Source organism: Mirounga angustirostris, unplaced genomic scaffold, assembly GCF_029215605.1.
Source record: "Mirounga angustirostris isolate CCGP_5_RB_7025 unplaced genomic scaffold, mMirAng1.0.hap1 SCAF_2, whole genome shotgun sequence".
Taxonomy (NCBI): Eukaryota; Metazoa; Chordata; class Mammalia; order Carnivora; family Phocidae; genus Mirounga; species Mirounga angustirostris.
This window is the reverse complement of record NW_026991710.1, coordinates 52,858,795-52,874,238: the sequence shown is the minus strand read 5'-3', so window position 1 is coordinate 52,874,238 and position 15,444 is coordinate 52,858,795. Positions and strand designations below refer to the sequence as shown.

At 39.4% G+C, this 15,444-nt stretch overlaps 1 protein-coding gene across 7 annotated transcripts in view; it reads left to right on the top strand.

Moving 5' to 3' along the window:
* Positions 1-1,789: 1,789 nt before the first annotated feature.
* Positions 1,790-15,444, top strand: part of EPHA5 (EPH receptor A5) — a 348,533-nt gene continuing 334,878 nt past the window's right edge. The window contains exon 1 of one of the 7 annotated variants that reach the window (XM_045881077.3): positions 1,790-3,044. In XM_045881077.3, the coding sequence (XP_045737033.1) occupies positions 2,861-3,044 (184 nt within the window). In that variant the 5' untranslated portion in view covers positions 1,790-2,860. The remainder of the gene's footprint in view (positions 3,045-15,444) is intronic. The other 6 variants (XM_045881078.3, XM_045881079.3, XM_045881080.3 and 3 more) reach the window with 6 other exon arrangements.

Sequence of the window (15,444 nt, the reverse complement as noted above, 5' to 3'; positions counted from 1 at the left end):
TTAAATTTCTTTCATCCCAGTATATACACTTATAGTTGTTAGATAATTTGTTCCAGTTTTTCATTCAGAAAATATTGGCATTGTGTTGATTGACATAAATCATAAGCTATGGATACTTGGAGAAAGAGAATCAAATAACTTCTTTTGTGAAAAGATCAGTCTTGAATGCTTATACTCTTTGGACACTGGGTAGGATTTTAGATGAGAGATGTGTATGTGTGAGTGTGTGTGGGAGGGAAAGTGTTAAATATTTTTAGGGGGTGAATCTTCTGTGGGATAGAGTGACAGGCATAAAAACAAAGAGGTATGAGGCAATTTAGGGAACACTGAATTTCAAATTTTAAGGTAAAGTAAAATAGAAAATTTATTTAAGATCTTTGTAGTAGAATACTTTCAACGTTGGGCTGAAGAAATTGAATAATTTTGTAGTCAATAGTAAATAATTGGAGGTAGGTGAACAGGGTAGTAACATAGAAACGCAAAGGGTATGGAAGGAAAGGGAACTTGAAGATCATTTTCTCCAAATCATTTTATTGATGAGGATACTGAGACCTATAGAAGTAATATAACAAGCTCTAAGTCCCATTAAACTGCCTATGTTCCATAGCAGCATTATTACGTATCCCTAGGCTTAAGATAACTTAGTTGATATTCTTTTCAAATATTGTTAAGTAATTCAACTATAATTTGGAGGGAGGAGTTTACATTTTGAATGGTCTTCAAATAGAAATATAAAATTCAACTTTGCATCAGGATTTTTGCCAAACTGAAAGGCTGATTCACTGCCATTTCTTTAAATTTGCTTCATGCGTTTGGTGCACATTATAATAGAAAGAAGCTGGTTTTAGATTTCTGGTGCCAAAACATTTTGGGGGAAAAAAAATCAAAGATTTGCTTCCACCTCTTTATAAAATCGCATCACCGCTTCTTTATTCTTTCATCTTTATTGCAAATATTTAAACAGAAAACAAATGTCATCAGCTAAAGATGATGAGAATTTTATCGGGAAGACAAACAGGGCTCTAGATGTCAAAGCTAGTGAGCAGACTCCCCTTCATTAGGTGTGAATGCAAACCCAGTCTTCCCAGTAGTTACTATACAACAAATTAAACAAGATACCTTTCTTCTAAACTCACACTTTTCGTACATGCTTTATTTGTAGTTTTTACTACAATTGCCCTTCAGAAGCATCTCTTTGAAAGAATGAATGAGAAGATTAAAGAAAAAATAATAAAGCAAGGGAATACATAATAGAGGTGGAGCACAGAAAGTCAATTGTTTTAAACAGTTTTTTTTTGTAATTAATTTGTAATTCAATGCAGTAGAAAACACGAAATTAAAATATTTTTTAAACCCTGAAATTATTTGACTCATGCTAATTGCACTGGAATTAATTGCATATAGCTACTTATCTTATAATTTCTAAAGTTCTAACACATTCTGTCAGTGAAACTAATGAATTAAATTATCACATCGTAAAGTACCTGGCACACTACAAACCTCAGTAAGTCAAATTCTTTGACTCTCTGAAATTTCAATTATAGTCACGGTGTCTATATTCAGAAATTCTACAATTTACTTCTGAAGGAAATGTTGCCTAATTATCCCATCCCAGCTGCCAAAGTATTGGAAGAATAGAAAGGGTGAGCAGCAATGAGCGATATGGGTGTTTAAGAAACTAGCCACGGACCAGCACAGCCTGCGAATGCGTGGCTATGTGACGACAAGGTTGTTGATGCCACAAGCCTGTGATGGGCAGCAGGCAACGTGCGAAACCAAAGGACCCGCTTCTCCAAGGGCTGCCGGCTGAGCCTAAGGCTGATTTCCCTTCCGCCTCCCGGGAGCCCCGGTGTTCGCAGGCACCGTCAAGAGAATTCTTCGCCCTAATTATCCGGGGAGGAAGACGCGCCTTTCCCGGAGACCGCTAGGCAACACTCACCACGGCAGCCTTCAGATTACTTCCCTCCGCGAGTGTGTGACTTCGTCTAAGCAACTCACACTTACTGTAGATTCTCACTGGCGAAGCTGCGAGCAGCAGAGGGCGGGGGAGCTGGGAAGAGGAGGAGGGAGGACGGTGGGAGGTGCAGAGCCGGGAGGCAGAGGAGACGACGGAGCTCCCGACACAGCAGGAGGGCGCCGTGGCTGTGCAGTTTCAACCTCGTCCTCCCAGCCGCGCGCACACCACCTCCCCCCGGAGCAGCGGGAACCGCAGCAGCTCCGGGCTACCGCCGCTGGGCTCCGCGCTCCCGGCCGCCTGCAGCCGCCAGTACCTCCCCTCGTCAGCGCTCAGCCCGCAGCTATTTCCTTCTGCCAGTCTCTGAACTCTCTGGATCTTTTCCTTTGCTCGCCTCTCTCGTGTTTTCTCCACCCTGTATTTTCTCAACTCCTTTCCTTTATCCTTAACCACCCTGCCTTGTTCTCCTCTTTTTATTGAGCATTTTTCTTGACTTAAGATGACTTGTCTCCCTTCCCTTCATCATTTCAGCCCCGAAGACTGAAAAGGAACCTTTATTTTCCCCTCAGGGGCATTTTAAAGACCTCAATCCTTAAAAGTCTTGAGAGACAGAGAAACAGGACGCGGGACCTTCTCGACACCCTTGAGTCCAGTCCAGAACTGCACTATCAGCCATAACTAGTATTTAAATTAAGCCCACTGGAGAGAAGGGAGACAGGAGCCGGAAGCAAACTTCGGCCGTCTCAGAGGATCCGCGGTTCCCGCGTTTGGAAGAGCCGCGTGCCAGAAGCCAAGGGACTCCACGGGCAACGCGGAGGAACCGCGAGCCTCCCTCGCCCCCTCCCCGAGGCCGGGGCGGTGGACTGAGCCGCGCGGGACAGCAGCGGCGGAGGCAGCTAGGAGAAGATGCGGGGCTCGGGGCCCCCGGGTGCGGGACGCCGGAGGCCCCCGGGCGGCGGCGACGGCGACACCCCCAGCACCCCTGCATCTCTGGCCGGCTGCTATGCCGCACCTCGCAGGGCCCCCCTCTGGACGTGCCTTCTTCTGTGCGCCGCGCTTCGGACCCTCCTGGCCAGCCCCAGCAACGAAGGTAGTGTTGGGGGTGGGGACCGCAGCGACCTGGGGCGGAGGGGCGAGGCGGGGCCTGGAAGTGCGGGTGCGGGCGCTCCGGACGCTGCAGCCACGGACGAAATCTCACCCCGCATCACGAATTAACATTTGTCCGCTTTCGCCAGCCTTTTCGCTCCCCTTTGCTGTGTCTGGTTGCATTGTTTTACATTAGGTGCGGAGCGCTGGGCGGGGAACCTGCGTGTGGACCGAGGCTGGTTGGGGGGCTGGGAAGTTGCAAGCGGGGGGGAAAGAGAGGTCTGAGACCCGCGCCAGAAGGTTGGGTGCGGCTGGTTCTCACTTGAAGCGCGCGGGGAAGTGACATTTGGATCTTGAAGGAGTGGGAACTGTCTGAAGCTCAGCGACATCGAGCTCGGGAGCGGTGGGCTTTTAGAAACCGTTATTTGAGGCCGGTGATGGGAAATATTGTGAGGGTGGCTGGCTGCTTTTATTTGGGGGGGGGGGGGAGTGCCTTCTGGAAGCTGTTATTTAGGGCATCGCCAGCTGCTATTCTGGGGTGGGTGGCAAGAGCTGTTATTTCTCGAGGGCGGGGAATGGCGAAGGACAGAAGGCGCCCCACACTGTGGGGTGCCCTTCACTTTGGGGGCTCATAATCACACTGAGGTGAAAGTGGAAGAAGGCGGGAAGGTGGGATGAGGCGGAAGGGGGGTGGAGTTTCGCTGCCAGGAAGTTGCTGCCCAAACCCACCAGGGCTTGTGTCTCGGTGTTCGCGTGAGGGAAGAGCCCCGCTCTCGTCGGCACCGGATCCTGGAGTTCCCAACCCTCCTCCCCACCCCCAATCCTGCGCTCCGGACCCGGAAGGCTGTCTCCGCCTGCCGCTGGGCGAGTAGAGTCGGCCCGCGGGAACAGCACCTGTGCGGCGCTCTCTGCTCCCGGAGCTGTGCTCAGCCCCCCGGGCCCGCCACGGTTCGCCTGGGCGCCCTCGGCCCTCGGTCTGCTCCGGCCGCGCTTGCTCCTCTCACACCCCGACCGCGCTGGGTCACAGCTCAAAAGCTCATTCCTTTAGCATGGGGGTGGGAGGTGTAGCATCTCAGATCCAGATCTGGGCTGCGAGAAGCGGTCAGCTCCACCACGCAAACATCAAAGACCCTGCCCCCTGGCTGGAATACTGGGGTTTCGATTTGAGGCTCCTCAAACCACGGGTGAGGCACAGAACCTTAAAAAAATCCCTTCCATACCTAGGGCAGGGGACGCTGGACCGGAAAGACGAAGCAGCAGCCTTGGGGTCGTGTGTGTCCTCGTGACTTGCGCGGGTTGTGTGGCTGTAGGAGAAGGCGCTGAGCTGGTTTAGGAGCACTGCCAGCTCCCTAGGAACCGTGTGAAAGCAGGGCAGATCGAAACTCCCTGCCCCACCCCATGAACTTCTCTCTTTAATCCTTACACTTATTGTTTTAAATCTGATTTAAGGATTCTGTGTAGCTCACTGTATCTAGTTATCTAGCTATGGCAGTCTCCCATGCTTAACCCAAACAATCTGCATCTTTTCCCCTTCCCGATGAAGTTGAAAAAGTGTTTTAAGTCCTTTTATTAACCTCTCATGTTAGATTTATTATGTTAGAAGTCCGGAGGATTATAACAGGGTTTGGAATCCTTTTATTAACTGTCTTATTCCACCGGAAGGGGCATCCTGGTTTGGATTTAAAGAGTAACAGTAATAGTAGTGTCATTCATCCTTTCCTGTTCCCATTATATTTCAATTTTTTTTTCCCCCCAGGTGTGATGAGGGAAGTGGTTTATGTAGAGATGAAAGGGAGAAGAGGCTCTTGGTTAGAGAAGGGGAAAAAATGAAATCTCAGGGAGGGTGATGCTGAATGGGCACAAGGGCCAAGACTGCGCCAAGGAGGAAGAGGCAGAGGGAATTGGAGGGAAGCTAGGAAATAGCACCGGTCTCTTAAGGTGATGTAAGCAGAGCTCAAATCTTCTGGAAGGTAGACTGGTTGATATCACAGACGTAACAACCACAGGTTGTATTGTCCCTACGCCAGCTATTCGAACACACATCAAAACTTGGGTTGTAGGGAGGTGAGGATTGCAGGGATCTATCACTATTAAACACAGTAGGAAATAAAATCGTCTTAATATGTATGCTTCACCTCATTCATTCTATCTCTATCCAGCAGTTTTCCATCTTTCCATAAGTATCATCTCAGACCATTGCTCTCCTCTTCTTTTTGTTTCTCCGTGTGTTATTATAAATCAAGCAATAATATATTAAGATACTAATAACAGGAGTTTATTTAAAGATTCCAATTGGAGTTTTTAAGTTTGCTTTTGATTGTTTATTTCTGGAAGTTCTTTGGAAGATCAGGGGCAGAAAGATTCGATGTATGCACTGCATCCATTAATAACTTGCTCTCATATATTTTGCCTTCTGCAACCTATAGATACTTAGTGATTTCACAGACTATAGTGTATGTGTGTGTATATATATATATATATATATATATATATATATATATAAAATATGAATGCTCCCATTATGTGAGGAAAAAATTCAAGGCAGATAGACATAAATGTGACTTTACATTCATAATTTGTATTCTAGTCATTTTTAAAATTTAACTTTTGTAGACATAAATAAGCAGAACTGAACAGGAAAAGCCAGATATATATCTAGAATCTTAAATTGAGATGGAATGAATGTTAGGATATGTTGGATAAAAGACAATAAGAGGAAAATGTACTCTTTAGATTCAATTCTAAGATAAGATAAATATATCTTTAGTTGTCTTTTTACATACCTTAGGCATAAATTACATGTGGAAGAAACCTTTGAACTACAGTCTAATATAAAACACTTCTATTATAAAATAATTCAGAGGCATATTTAGCAACTTATCTCAGATTGATCAAGCAGGACAGACATTAGCAAGTATATCAACAAGTGAAAATGTTAATAGATTTAATAAGTAAAGAGAGCATGTCCACTGTTATGAATATTGGAGGTGGCCCTGAACTTATTCAGTAACTGCCACTTTTTGCTGTCTGGAGATATATTTGTAAACAAGCATTATTTGACAAGTGCTTTTCGCAGCAGGGATTCTTGGCCAATTACTGCTGAACAGCTCTGCATTGAAAATGATTCACCCGCAGTGAATCAAGCTTAATTCATTGAAGCTACAGTCAGTAATGTCCCAGTAAAGTGCTTCTGACAGTTGTCAGCAGGTTGTATTTGAAAAGTCCAGTTTCTTGTCTCTGAATGTTTTGTATGTTTGAGAAGGTGGGGTGGAAGGACTCTTGGGGGAAAAACACACACATACACACACACAGAGATCGGAAAAAAATTTAGGCTAAAGTGTTAAACAGTCATAAAATTGTAGATGTTTTCAATGGAAAGAAAGGAAAAAAGAGTTTGTTTTAGGGTTTTTCTTAGTTTATAATAGGACCAGACCCATAAAACAGATTGGAGGACATAATAGATTTGTAAAACTAAATGGCTTTGTTTTGTGGCCTTGTCATCCTGTTATAATTCATTTCCTTTTAGATAAACCGGCAGGACCCCACAGAAAAAGGACAGTAAAATCATTCCCTCACCAGGACACTACTGAACAAAAAAAGAGAGCAATCACCCTTATTTGAATCTTAGGTGGTTGGAAGGAGAAGAGGCCATGAAGAGTTTTGACTTTTTGCTTTATAAACCATGAAAGGGGGTAAAGGGTTGACCCTTTAATTTTAAGCTTTTTTTTTTTTTTTTTTTGAGGTAGACAAAAATCTTGGGTGTAGGGTGACAGGTAAGAAGATTTTATTTCCTCATAGAAGACAGAGAAGAGGGTGGACAATTCCTGCATTTACAATGAAAATTTCTCCTTTTATTGAAAATATTCTTTTTGTAATATCACCAGTTGTAAATACTATTAACTCTTTATTTCAATCCACATAGGATTAAAAGGGTTTATTTTTTATACTTAGAAATGCATTACTGTACTTACCATTATTTATATAATTAATACTCTACGAATTGTAACCTTTAGAATATTTCTACATAAAATGTCAATATTAGATGATACAGTTATTTATAGACAAACATCCCCAAACTATTTAATTAAATATTAGACTTTATTCAGTATTGCTACTGTTGCAAAAATGACTGTGCTTTCTTATTTTCACTACATTTTTGCTGATTGACTGACTTGACCACTTGAATCTCCTTTGTTTGGAGTGCTTTCTTATGTATTTGCTTGAATGACTAATTAATTTCTCTTTTATTTAGAAGAAACCTTTCTATGTTTGACTATAAAAACAGACTATGAGGTACATTATTATAATAACTAACTATAGCTATTTTTACTTATATGAGTCAATGTTCTTTTTTAAAAAAAATGTGCTGCTAATATCTTAAAGACGTAACTACTATAGAAAGTATTGATAACTCTTTATACTTCATTTTTTACATTTAAATTACCAGATATATTTCATTTTACTAATGAGTAGTTTGAATTTAAATTAGCAGAGGTACCTAATTATTCAAACACGATTTATGCATTCTTGACCATTTTAAAATAGTTTTACAATTGTTTTCATAAAGCATCAATATTAACTGAAGTTTGAATATGCAGCCTTGCTTATTAAAATTGATTGCAGTATTGGTCCATTTTTCCCTTTCAGAAATAGTACATTTTTACTATAAAAGCAATATGCAAGCAAAAAATATAAATTATCACCTTAGAGACTCAGAATGATTCTTGCAGTTCTAATATCTCTGGTGAGTATGTATTTATCTGTAGAGCAGAATAGCTCCTACTGGTAGCTCTACTGGGTAAATACATATTTTGTTATTTTATCAAAATTTATATACTCAGTTCGTTAGGTAGTGATTTCTTCAAAGGAGTTATCCTAGTCTACTGTATACATGAGCACACTTACTGGTATTTTTAATTCACATTAAAAATTTTATCCTATGTTTTATCCCAGACAAGGTGGTAAAATATAAAAAATAAAATGAACTCTAAAGGCTTCGTAAATACAGATTAAAATGTTCCTTAGTTTTTAAGAAGCTTAATAATATGTATCTTTAAAGTAACAAAACAATAGTTTTATTCAGTAAGAGGTATTTGATATAAGAAAGATGAGAGAATCTCTGATCTACTCATAATTTTTAAAGCATTATATAGTGATTAGAAAACTGGAAGATTTGAAAGTTATTCACTGTGAAAATCTTTTATTGGTTCCATTAAAAATGTCTAAATTAAAAACTAAATGATTCACCCTTAAGTATTTGGTTTGAACTTCCAAAACAATTAGCATGAGTATTTAGAAAAGTCTCCCTTTATCATATATTTACTTTTCTCTTTTTAGTTTCTGACTGTCCAGACATTTCTTTATTCAGAGTTAATGAAATAGATTTTAAAGTATTTGAAGAAGACAAAAAATTTATTTTACTGAAGAAAAAAATGTTTAAAATTTTAAATTCAAATTTTAGAGAACAGTTCATTTTTGATAATACATTATTAACATATACAAGGTGTCATAATGAAGAACTTTCCACAAAAATAATAGGATCAGTAATGCCACAAATTGTGCTATGAAATAGTTGTTTATAAATCAAGGTACACATAGATAGTGGCACAATATTCTTGAGTATTGAAAGGTGATTGGAATTTTCACTTTCTGACATTATAAATTTCATAGATACAGGATTTATTCATTCCATTTATTCTGATCACATAAAATCAAGAGGTAGCTCTAATTTAAAATTTATATTACAATAACAATAGAAAACAATGAAATGATTTAAAATGTAATTCTAATCAGTGAATTTCATGAGAAATAAAGAATTTCAAATTCCCTTTTAGCTTCTTTTATTACCATCTTAAAAAATTCTTACTTAATATAATCTGTTAGTAAAAACGAAAAGTAAATAAATATATAAAAGGGAAAAGCACTGTAAGGTACATAAGAATTTGAATTGTGTCTAGTGAAATGTGTAGTAATTTATGGTCTTGTTATTTTTTTGTTTTGTTTTGTAAAAGCTTAAATCTTTCAACTATCTCTAATGAGAATCTCAGGTGTTACAAAGACATAAAATAAAACTTATGTAGTAGGTGTACCACTTGGAGTTTTTGAAAACTCTGTGGTTTAGCATGATGACATTTATTAATTGTCATTTAGTGTTAGTAAAATTTTTAAATGCCTTTTTTAAAAATTTTTAGTGATTTAAAGAAACCCTAAGGAATAATTTCTACTATTTAGAAATTGCTGGAAAATCCTTTTTAAAAATGTGTGTGAGCTTTGTCTTTAGAATACCATTTACAATGTATTTCAGTTAAGGAAAACCTGGTAGCTTCTGTTTGTAATTAGGGTTTATTCTAGTTCTTCTTTTCCTTTGGAACCACAGCCTTTCGTCTCTGATCAGTTTATGTGTTACTTTATTAATATTTAAATTGTTTCATATACTACTGAAGAGCATACAAAATTGTGCGGTCAAAAATCAACCCTAGGTCATGCATTCTTTCCTCATGTGTTCATGGCTTTAATCATGGTACATTTATTAAGCAGAGTGCAGTAATTTGGCCAGATGATGGTCCAGGTGTACATGGACATGTACACCCCTAAATGTGTGTAGAAAGGTCACTGTGAGGCTGAAACAAAGAGTGGGGAGAGGTGTCAAGGTGGTATCACTATGATTTTGATATGATTTGATATTAATAAAAGTACTTGCATTTTATTTTTTATATTATTTTTTAAAATACTATTACCCCATCCCCCCACACACATATTCTAATTTTATATTTGTTTTACTTTTGCTCTGAGGATAAAAATCATAGTCTAATGAAAAAAAAATCTCTTTAGTTCATTTTATTTCATCAGTTTAGGTTTTTTTCTTCTTCTGTTTCTACTTCTTCTACTGTTTTGTTGAGTCATGCCAAATACTTGTGGTGTTAGACACCCCGCAGATTAAATAATTGGGATTAAAGTGTCTGTGATGATTCTAATTCTGTTTTAGTTGCTGGACTATTGCCCAGGCCATCTCTGCATCCATTACACATGTCTTCAGTTGTAACTAAACTGGGCCCATAGCTCTGTTAAAGTAAATGATTCTGGTAAAAAAAAAAAAAAAAAAAAAAAAAAAAAAAAAAAAAAATCAAAGAGCCAAAACCTGAGGGTTGAAATATTTTGCATATGCTTTGTGAGAAAATGTTCCTACTTGGAAACATGTTTCGGGCTAAGTATTGGAAGATTTAGAGAAAATACAGTCTGTTCTTTTACTCAGAAATGGGTAGTGTCTTTTTTGTCTCTTATAATAATGTCACACTCTTATTTTTATCTGCCATGTCTCCCTTCCCCTGTCCCCCTCCTTCCTTCAATCCCTCCTTTCCTCCTTCACTTCCTTCCTTTCTCTCTCTTTCCAACCCTCCTTCCTCCCACCTTTCCTATAAGACACTCCATTCATACAAAGTCAAAGCAAGATAAGAGGATAAGAGCCCATGCCTGCTATGTTCCAACACCCCCAAGGAAGTCATGATGTCAAACTGGGTGAGAAGTAATAGTCTTCTGTTAAATGAATCATGGGATCCAGTCTCTAAAAGTAAAGAGCATATTGTGTCATACTAAGTCATACATTGTTTACTTAATTCATAAATCAGAAACACAAGGATTTAAGTTTTTTATGTAAGTTTTATGTTTCTTATGAGATAGCTCACTTTCTTTACATTGGCTGTACCTTCCTGTTCCAGGATGCTTGTTAATGTCTTTTCTGTGGAAAGACAAACTCAGCAGGTAGATCCGGCTGGCCCTGGTTCAGCCCAGCAGTCCTCAGCAGGAACTTGCTCTGTGAGCCAAATTTTGGCTTTCATCCAGAGTCCTCTCTTGCCTTATGTGCTAGCTGAACAGGTGAGGCTGGACACCTGGTCTTGTGGAAGATAGCAGTGGAATGTCTTCTCCTTCAAGAGTTTTACCCTGGGCAGTGTAATGAGTCTTTTACAAGGGGGTGCAGCTAGCCTTCTCAGAAAAGCAGAAAATACTTGGAAAATGCTATGTCTGAAGGATTTGAACCATGTCCAGTTTCAGACCATCATATTTGATTTCTCTGGAGAGGTAGGGAGAAACATTAACAATAGAACCTCTTAATCTTACAGAATTGGAGTCACTGGTTTTTGATTCAAGCTTATGAAACAAAAGTCGAAAAATGATTAAATGTTATAGAATTATGGAAAAATAAGCAAAACCAGAAACTCTAACTTTGAAATTCAAAAACAAACTAGGCTTGTCTCTTTTTTTTGTTGTTTGCTTATTTGTTTTTGTTTTGTTTTGTTTTTGGCTCATCTCCATTGCTTACCAACCCTAAGTTCTGTGGACACTCATTTAGTTGTTGTTGGTGGTTTTTTTTTTGACCTCAGTTCATTTATTTGTAATTTGGTACTGCCTACTTTACATAATTGTTGTGGAGAACAAACAAAATGAAACAACTTTCTAATTGGTAGAACACTTCACAAATGAAAGTTCTGGGAGTGTGCCTGATTAACACTGCAGAGTCCATGCATGTGCACACCTCACTTGCTGGGTAAGGATCAGGAAACAGGAAAGCACCGTGTGCAGCAGTTTTGTTTTAAAACTTATATTATGAGAGGAAACTTCCTTAAGAAAAGGAATATAAAAATATATTACCTTTGCAAATCTAACTGAATATGGCTTTAGTGAATATTTCACTAATGCCTTAATAGCATGGAAGTGGCCCATGTCCTTGACAAGACTCCCTCCTTGAATGCCCTGTAGCTTAATTTTAATTAGCTTCACAATAATTGTGCTTCATACTGGGTAGTGCAGAATGGGGAGATGTAAAGACCATGAAATGAGCTCTATCATATATTAGTGGTATGGTCTTGAACCATCTACCTCAGATTCCACATAGTTAAAATGAAGTGTTAACATACACTCATAGGGTTGTTGTGAAAATAAAATAAGAATATATATACGTTGCCTAATGAAATTCCTAGAGCAAAACAGGTATACAAGAGATGTAAGTCCCCGTATTTTCCCCACTACTAAATACAGGCTATTTGAGAGAAGATTTCACAATCACAGGTCATCATCTCCCTTACACTGGATGATTAAAGGAAAACTGGGTCAGGAGAACAATCTAAAAAAAAAGAATTGCATGTGCAAATCTTCCATAGAGCTATCCAAGATAAAAATCAATGACATGAGGTCTGAATTTTCTGCTGGCTTCCTCATTATTTGCTATTGAATACTGGGATTTGATTAGGAAATAGAAAACCATCAGTATAAGGATCATGGGTGGAAAATGTTGCATTTTACCTCATTATTCCCCAGTTAGAGGTCACATGTTTCTTATTAGCCACAAAACATATCAAGAGATATCTTCAAATATTTTAGATATTTAGTCCTCGCACATTATGTTGTCAGTTTTACCTGATTGACGGATAGATAGGTGGATAGATAGCTAGATAGTCATTGAAATTACCCAGTGGATAGTTGGAAGAATTAAATTCTTAGAAGTTTCCTAAAAAAGATGTCTGACATCATAATTTGACATTACTCTTTTAGTCTGAAATATACAATTTTCTGGTCTGTTCAACTATATTCAGAATTTGAAATAGTCCTAGGAAGCATAACTTTTTTTTGTATTTTCAGAAAAGTTTTAATATAATTCTGTGAAGGCTTATCCTTTTTATATAAGTGAACATCACCAGATGTAAGGAAGTTTAGAATGTACTGTATTTAGAACTGCTTATGAAATGTTTGACTCTATTTGCATACTAATGAGTACACATACCTATATACCATAATTATAGCTGACATTGATTATTGACCTACAGTGTGCCAGATATTTGTACTAAGTAGTTTACATATATATTGATTTCTTTTCCTCAAAACAAGCTTAGGAAATTATATAATAATAATAGTAATAATAGTAATAATAATAATAATTATATTTTCATTTTACACATGAGGAAAGTGAGCAGGGAATGGTTAAGTAACTTACCCACAGTTGCAAATCTGAAAGTGATAGAAATCTGCATTCAAACACAGGTAGTCTAACTCCAGCACTGCTCTTAACAACTCTTCTAGACCAGGAGACACTATTGACTAAAGTTCTCCAGACATCTACAGTGACTCTGGCCCTCATCATCTAAGTAATGGCTCATTCCACTGACTGTGGGAAGTAGAATAAAAGTGCATACAAAACTACATGTACAGTCCAGGGGATATTTTCTGTGCAGTTTACTTGCAGCTCCCTCCTTTTTTTTCCCCCTCTCAATAAATACTTGATCAGCTGCTCTTCATAAGGCTCTTATGCTCTGATATACCCCATGTTCACATTTCCCCTTTCCATTGTCCAGAACCCCGCTAGCACAAGGCAGGATCTCTTCCCACACATTGCCTCCATTTCAGGGCAGGTATTCTTTACTTTTTAAATTGTTTTCTGTTATTTTAGTATATAAGCAACCCAGTTCTCAATCCCTAGTTCAGGCTAAACTCTAGACTCAGGTTTTATACCTGAAATCCATTTAATTTTAATTCTCTTGGAAGAGTGATGGCTCTAAGATGGTGACATATATTGTTCCTGACTTCTGCCTCGCTCACAAGAAGAACAACTATTCAAAAACAAGACACCACTAAGAGAATCCTAGAACATTGCTTGAAGTTGAAGCACCTCTACACACCACAGAGACCAAGACAGACTGCACTAGAAGGGTTAAAGAAGAAGCTACACCTTGACCACATTGCCCGTCTCCAGGCCAGTGCAGCACAATGCAGAGAGGTCTTCCCTGAACTCCGGTTCTTCCAATGGGAAAAGACAACCCAGAGGGGACAAGACTCCCCCAGAATTGTGAGTCACTTTGTAAGAACTCCTGCTCTGATCTCACACCATGGAAATTGCAGGAGAATCTGTGAGGTTCAGCCACGGGGAATCTTACTGCCATGGAGAAAGGGAGAGGGGATTGCAACAACCAGCCCATGGATCATGACAGATGAAGTTCATATCTGTAGTGCCCAAGTAGTAATCCTAATCAGTGGTTTTGCTCATCTGCAGAACCAAGTCAGAGGCTTACTTTGACTAGGAAACAGGGTAGGGTGCTGATCTTCCCGATGGATCCTCAAAGGAGGAGTTTTGTCAGTTCTGGAGCCCAGTTTGCCCATACCCATTCGGGGAGCTGAATCACAGCCCCACCTTCCTTGGAGAGTGTCTTACAGTCCCATCTGGTCAAAAGGGCTAGCAACAACTTCTGGGAAGCTGTGTGGCCCAGCAGAGCTCACACTGAGAGGCTGGCAGGCAAACCCAGTAGTTTGCAGAGCAAAGCCAGTGGCTCTGTTCAGTTTAGATACTTTGGATGTGGGTCAGCTTGAGTTAAGATGACAAACAAAGAGCTTTACTGACTTTAGAGATGTTTCTTCCACTGCACCCCAACAGGGACTCTAATTTGTGTTTCTGTTCAGTGCTGAATACACCCTTCAACCTGTCCAAGGGAACCGAACTGAAAGACACAGGAAACTGTATAGTCCATCCAATAGCCCTACATACAGTGGCACTTGAACAAGGAATACAGCCTGCATCTTTCCCCATCTATGAAGCAAAACCAGTGGCCTTATTTGACCAAGGAATTCAGTACACAGTCATACCTGATTCAAGTATGAAAACAACAAGCTATACATCCCTGGGTCCTGTCCTGCCAGGTTAAGGAAGCAAATTCATAGTCCCATCTACTACTAAATATTGTACCCAGTCCTGACTATCTAGTAAGCCTGACCAGAGATCCAGGCAACTGTGGAGCCCATCCAACAGCCTCACTTATGTGGAAAACAAAGCCAGCAATCCTATCCAACTGTTATCAGCCAACAGTACAACCCTCATCCTTATCCTCACAGTTCAAACAGTTGCCTTTCCCAAAATACACCATGATAGGAGGCTTTACCTGTCCAAGGACATTACCAGCAGACACACCCAAAAATTCCAACTGAGCTGACTGGTGAAGAACTGCATCTGTCAGAGCAAACCTCTAAAGTCTGGAAGAGGAGCCCTGTTACTCAAATGTGCAGATACCAATGTAAGGAGTCCAGGATCATAAAAAAAAAAAAAAAAAAAAAAAAAAAAAAATCAGATAAATATGACACCATCAAAGACATCTAATAAAGCTTCAGTAACTGCCTCTGAAGAAATGGAGATCTATGAACTGTCAGACAAATAAATCAGAGTAATCCTTTTAAGGACATTTAGTGAACTATAAGGAAACACAATTAAATGAAATTAGGAAAACAATGCATGAACAAAACAAGAAGTTTGACAAGGAAATAGAAATAAAAAACACACAGAATTTCTAGAATTGAAAAATACAATAACTGTACTGCAGAATTCAGTAGAAATTCTCAAAAGCAGACTCAACCATGCAGAAGAAGGAATC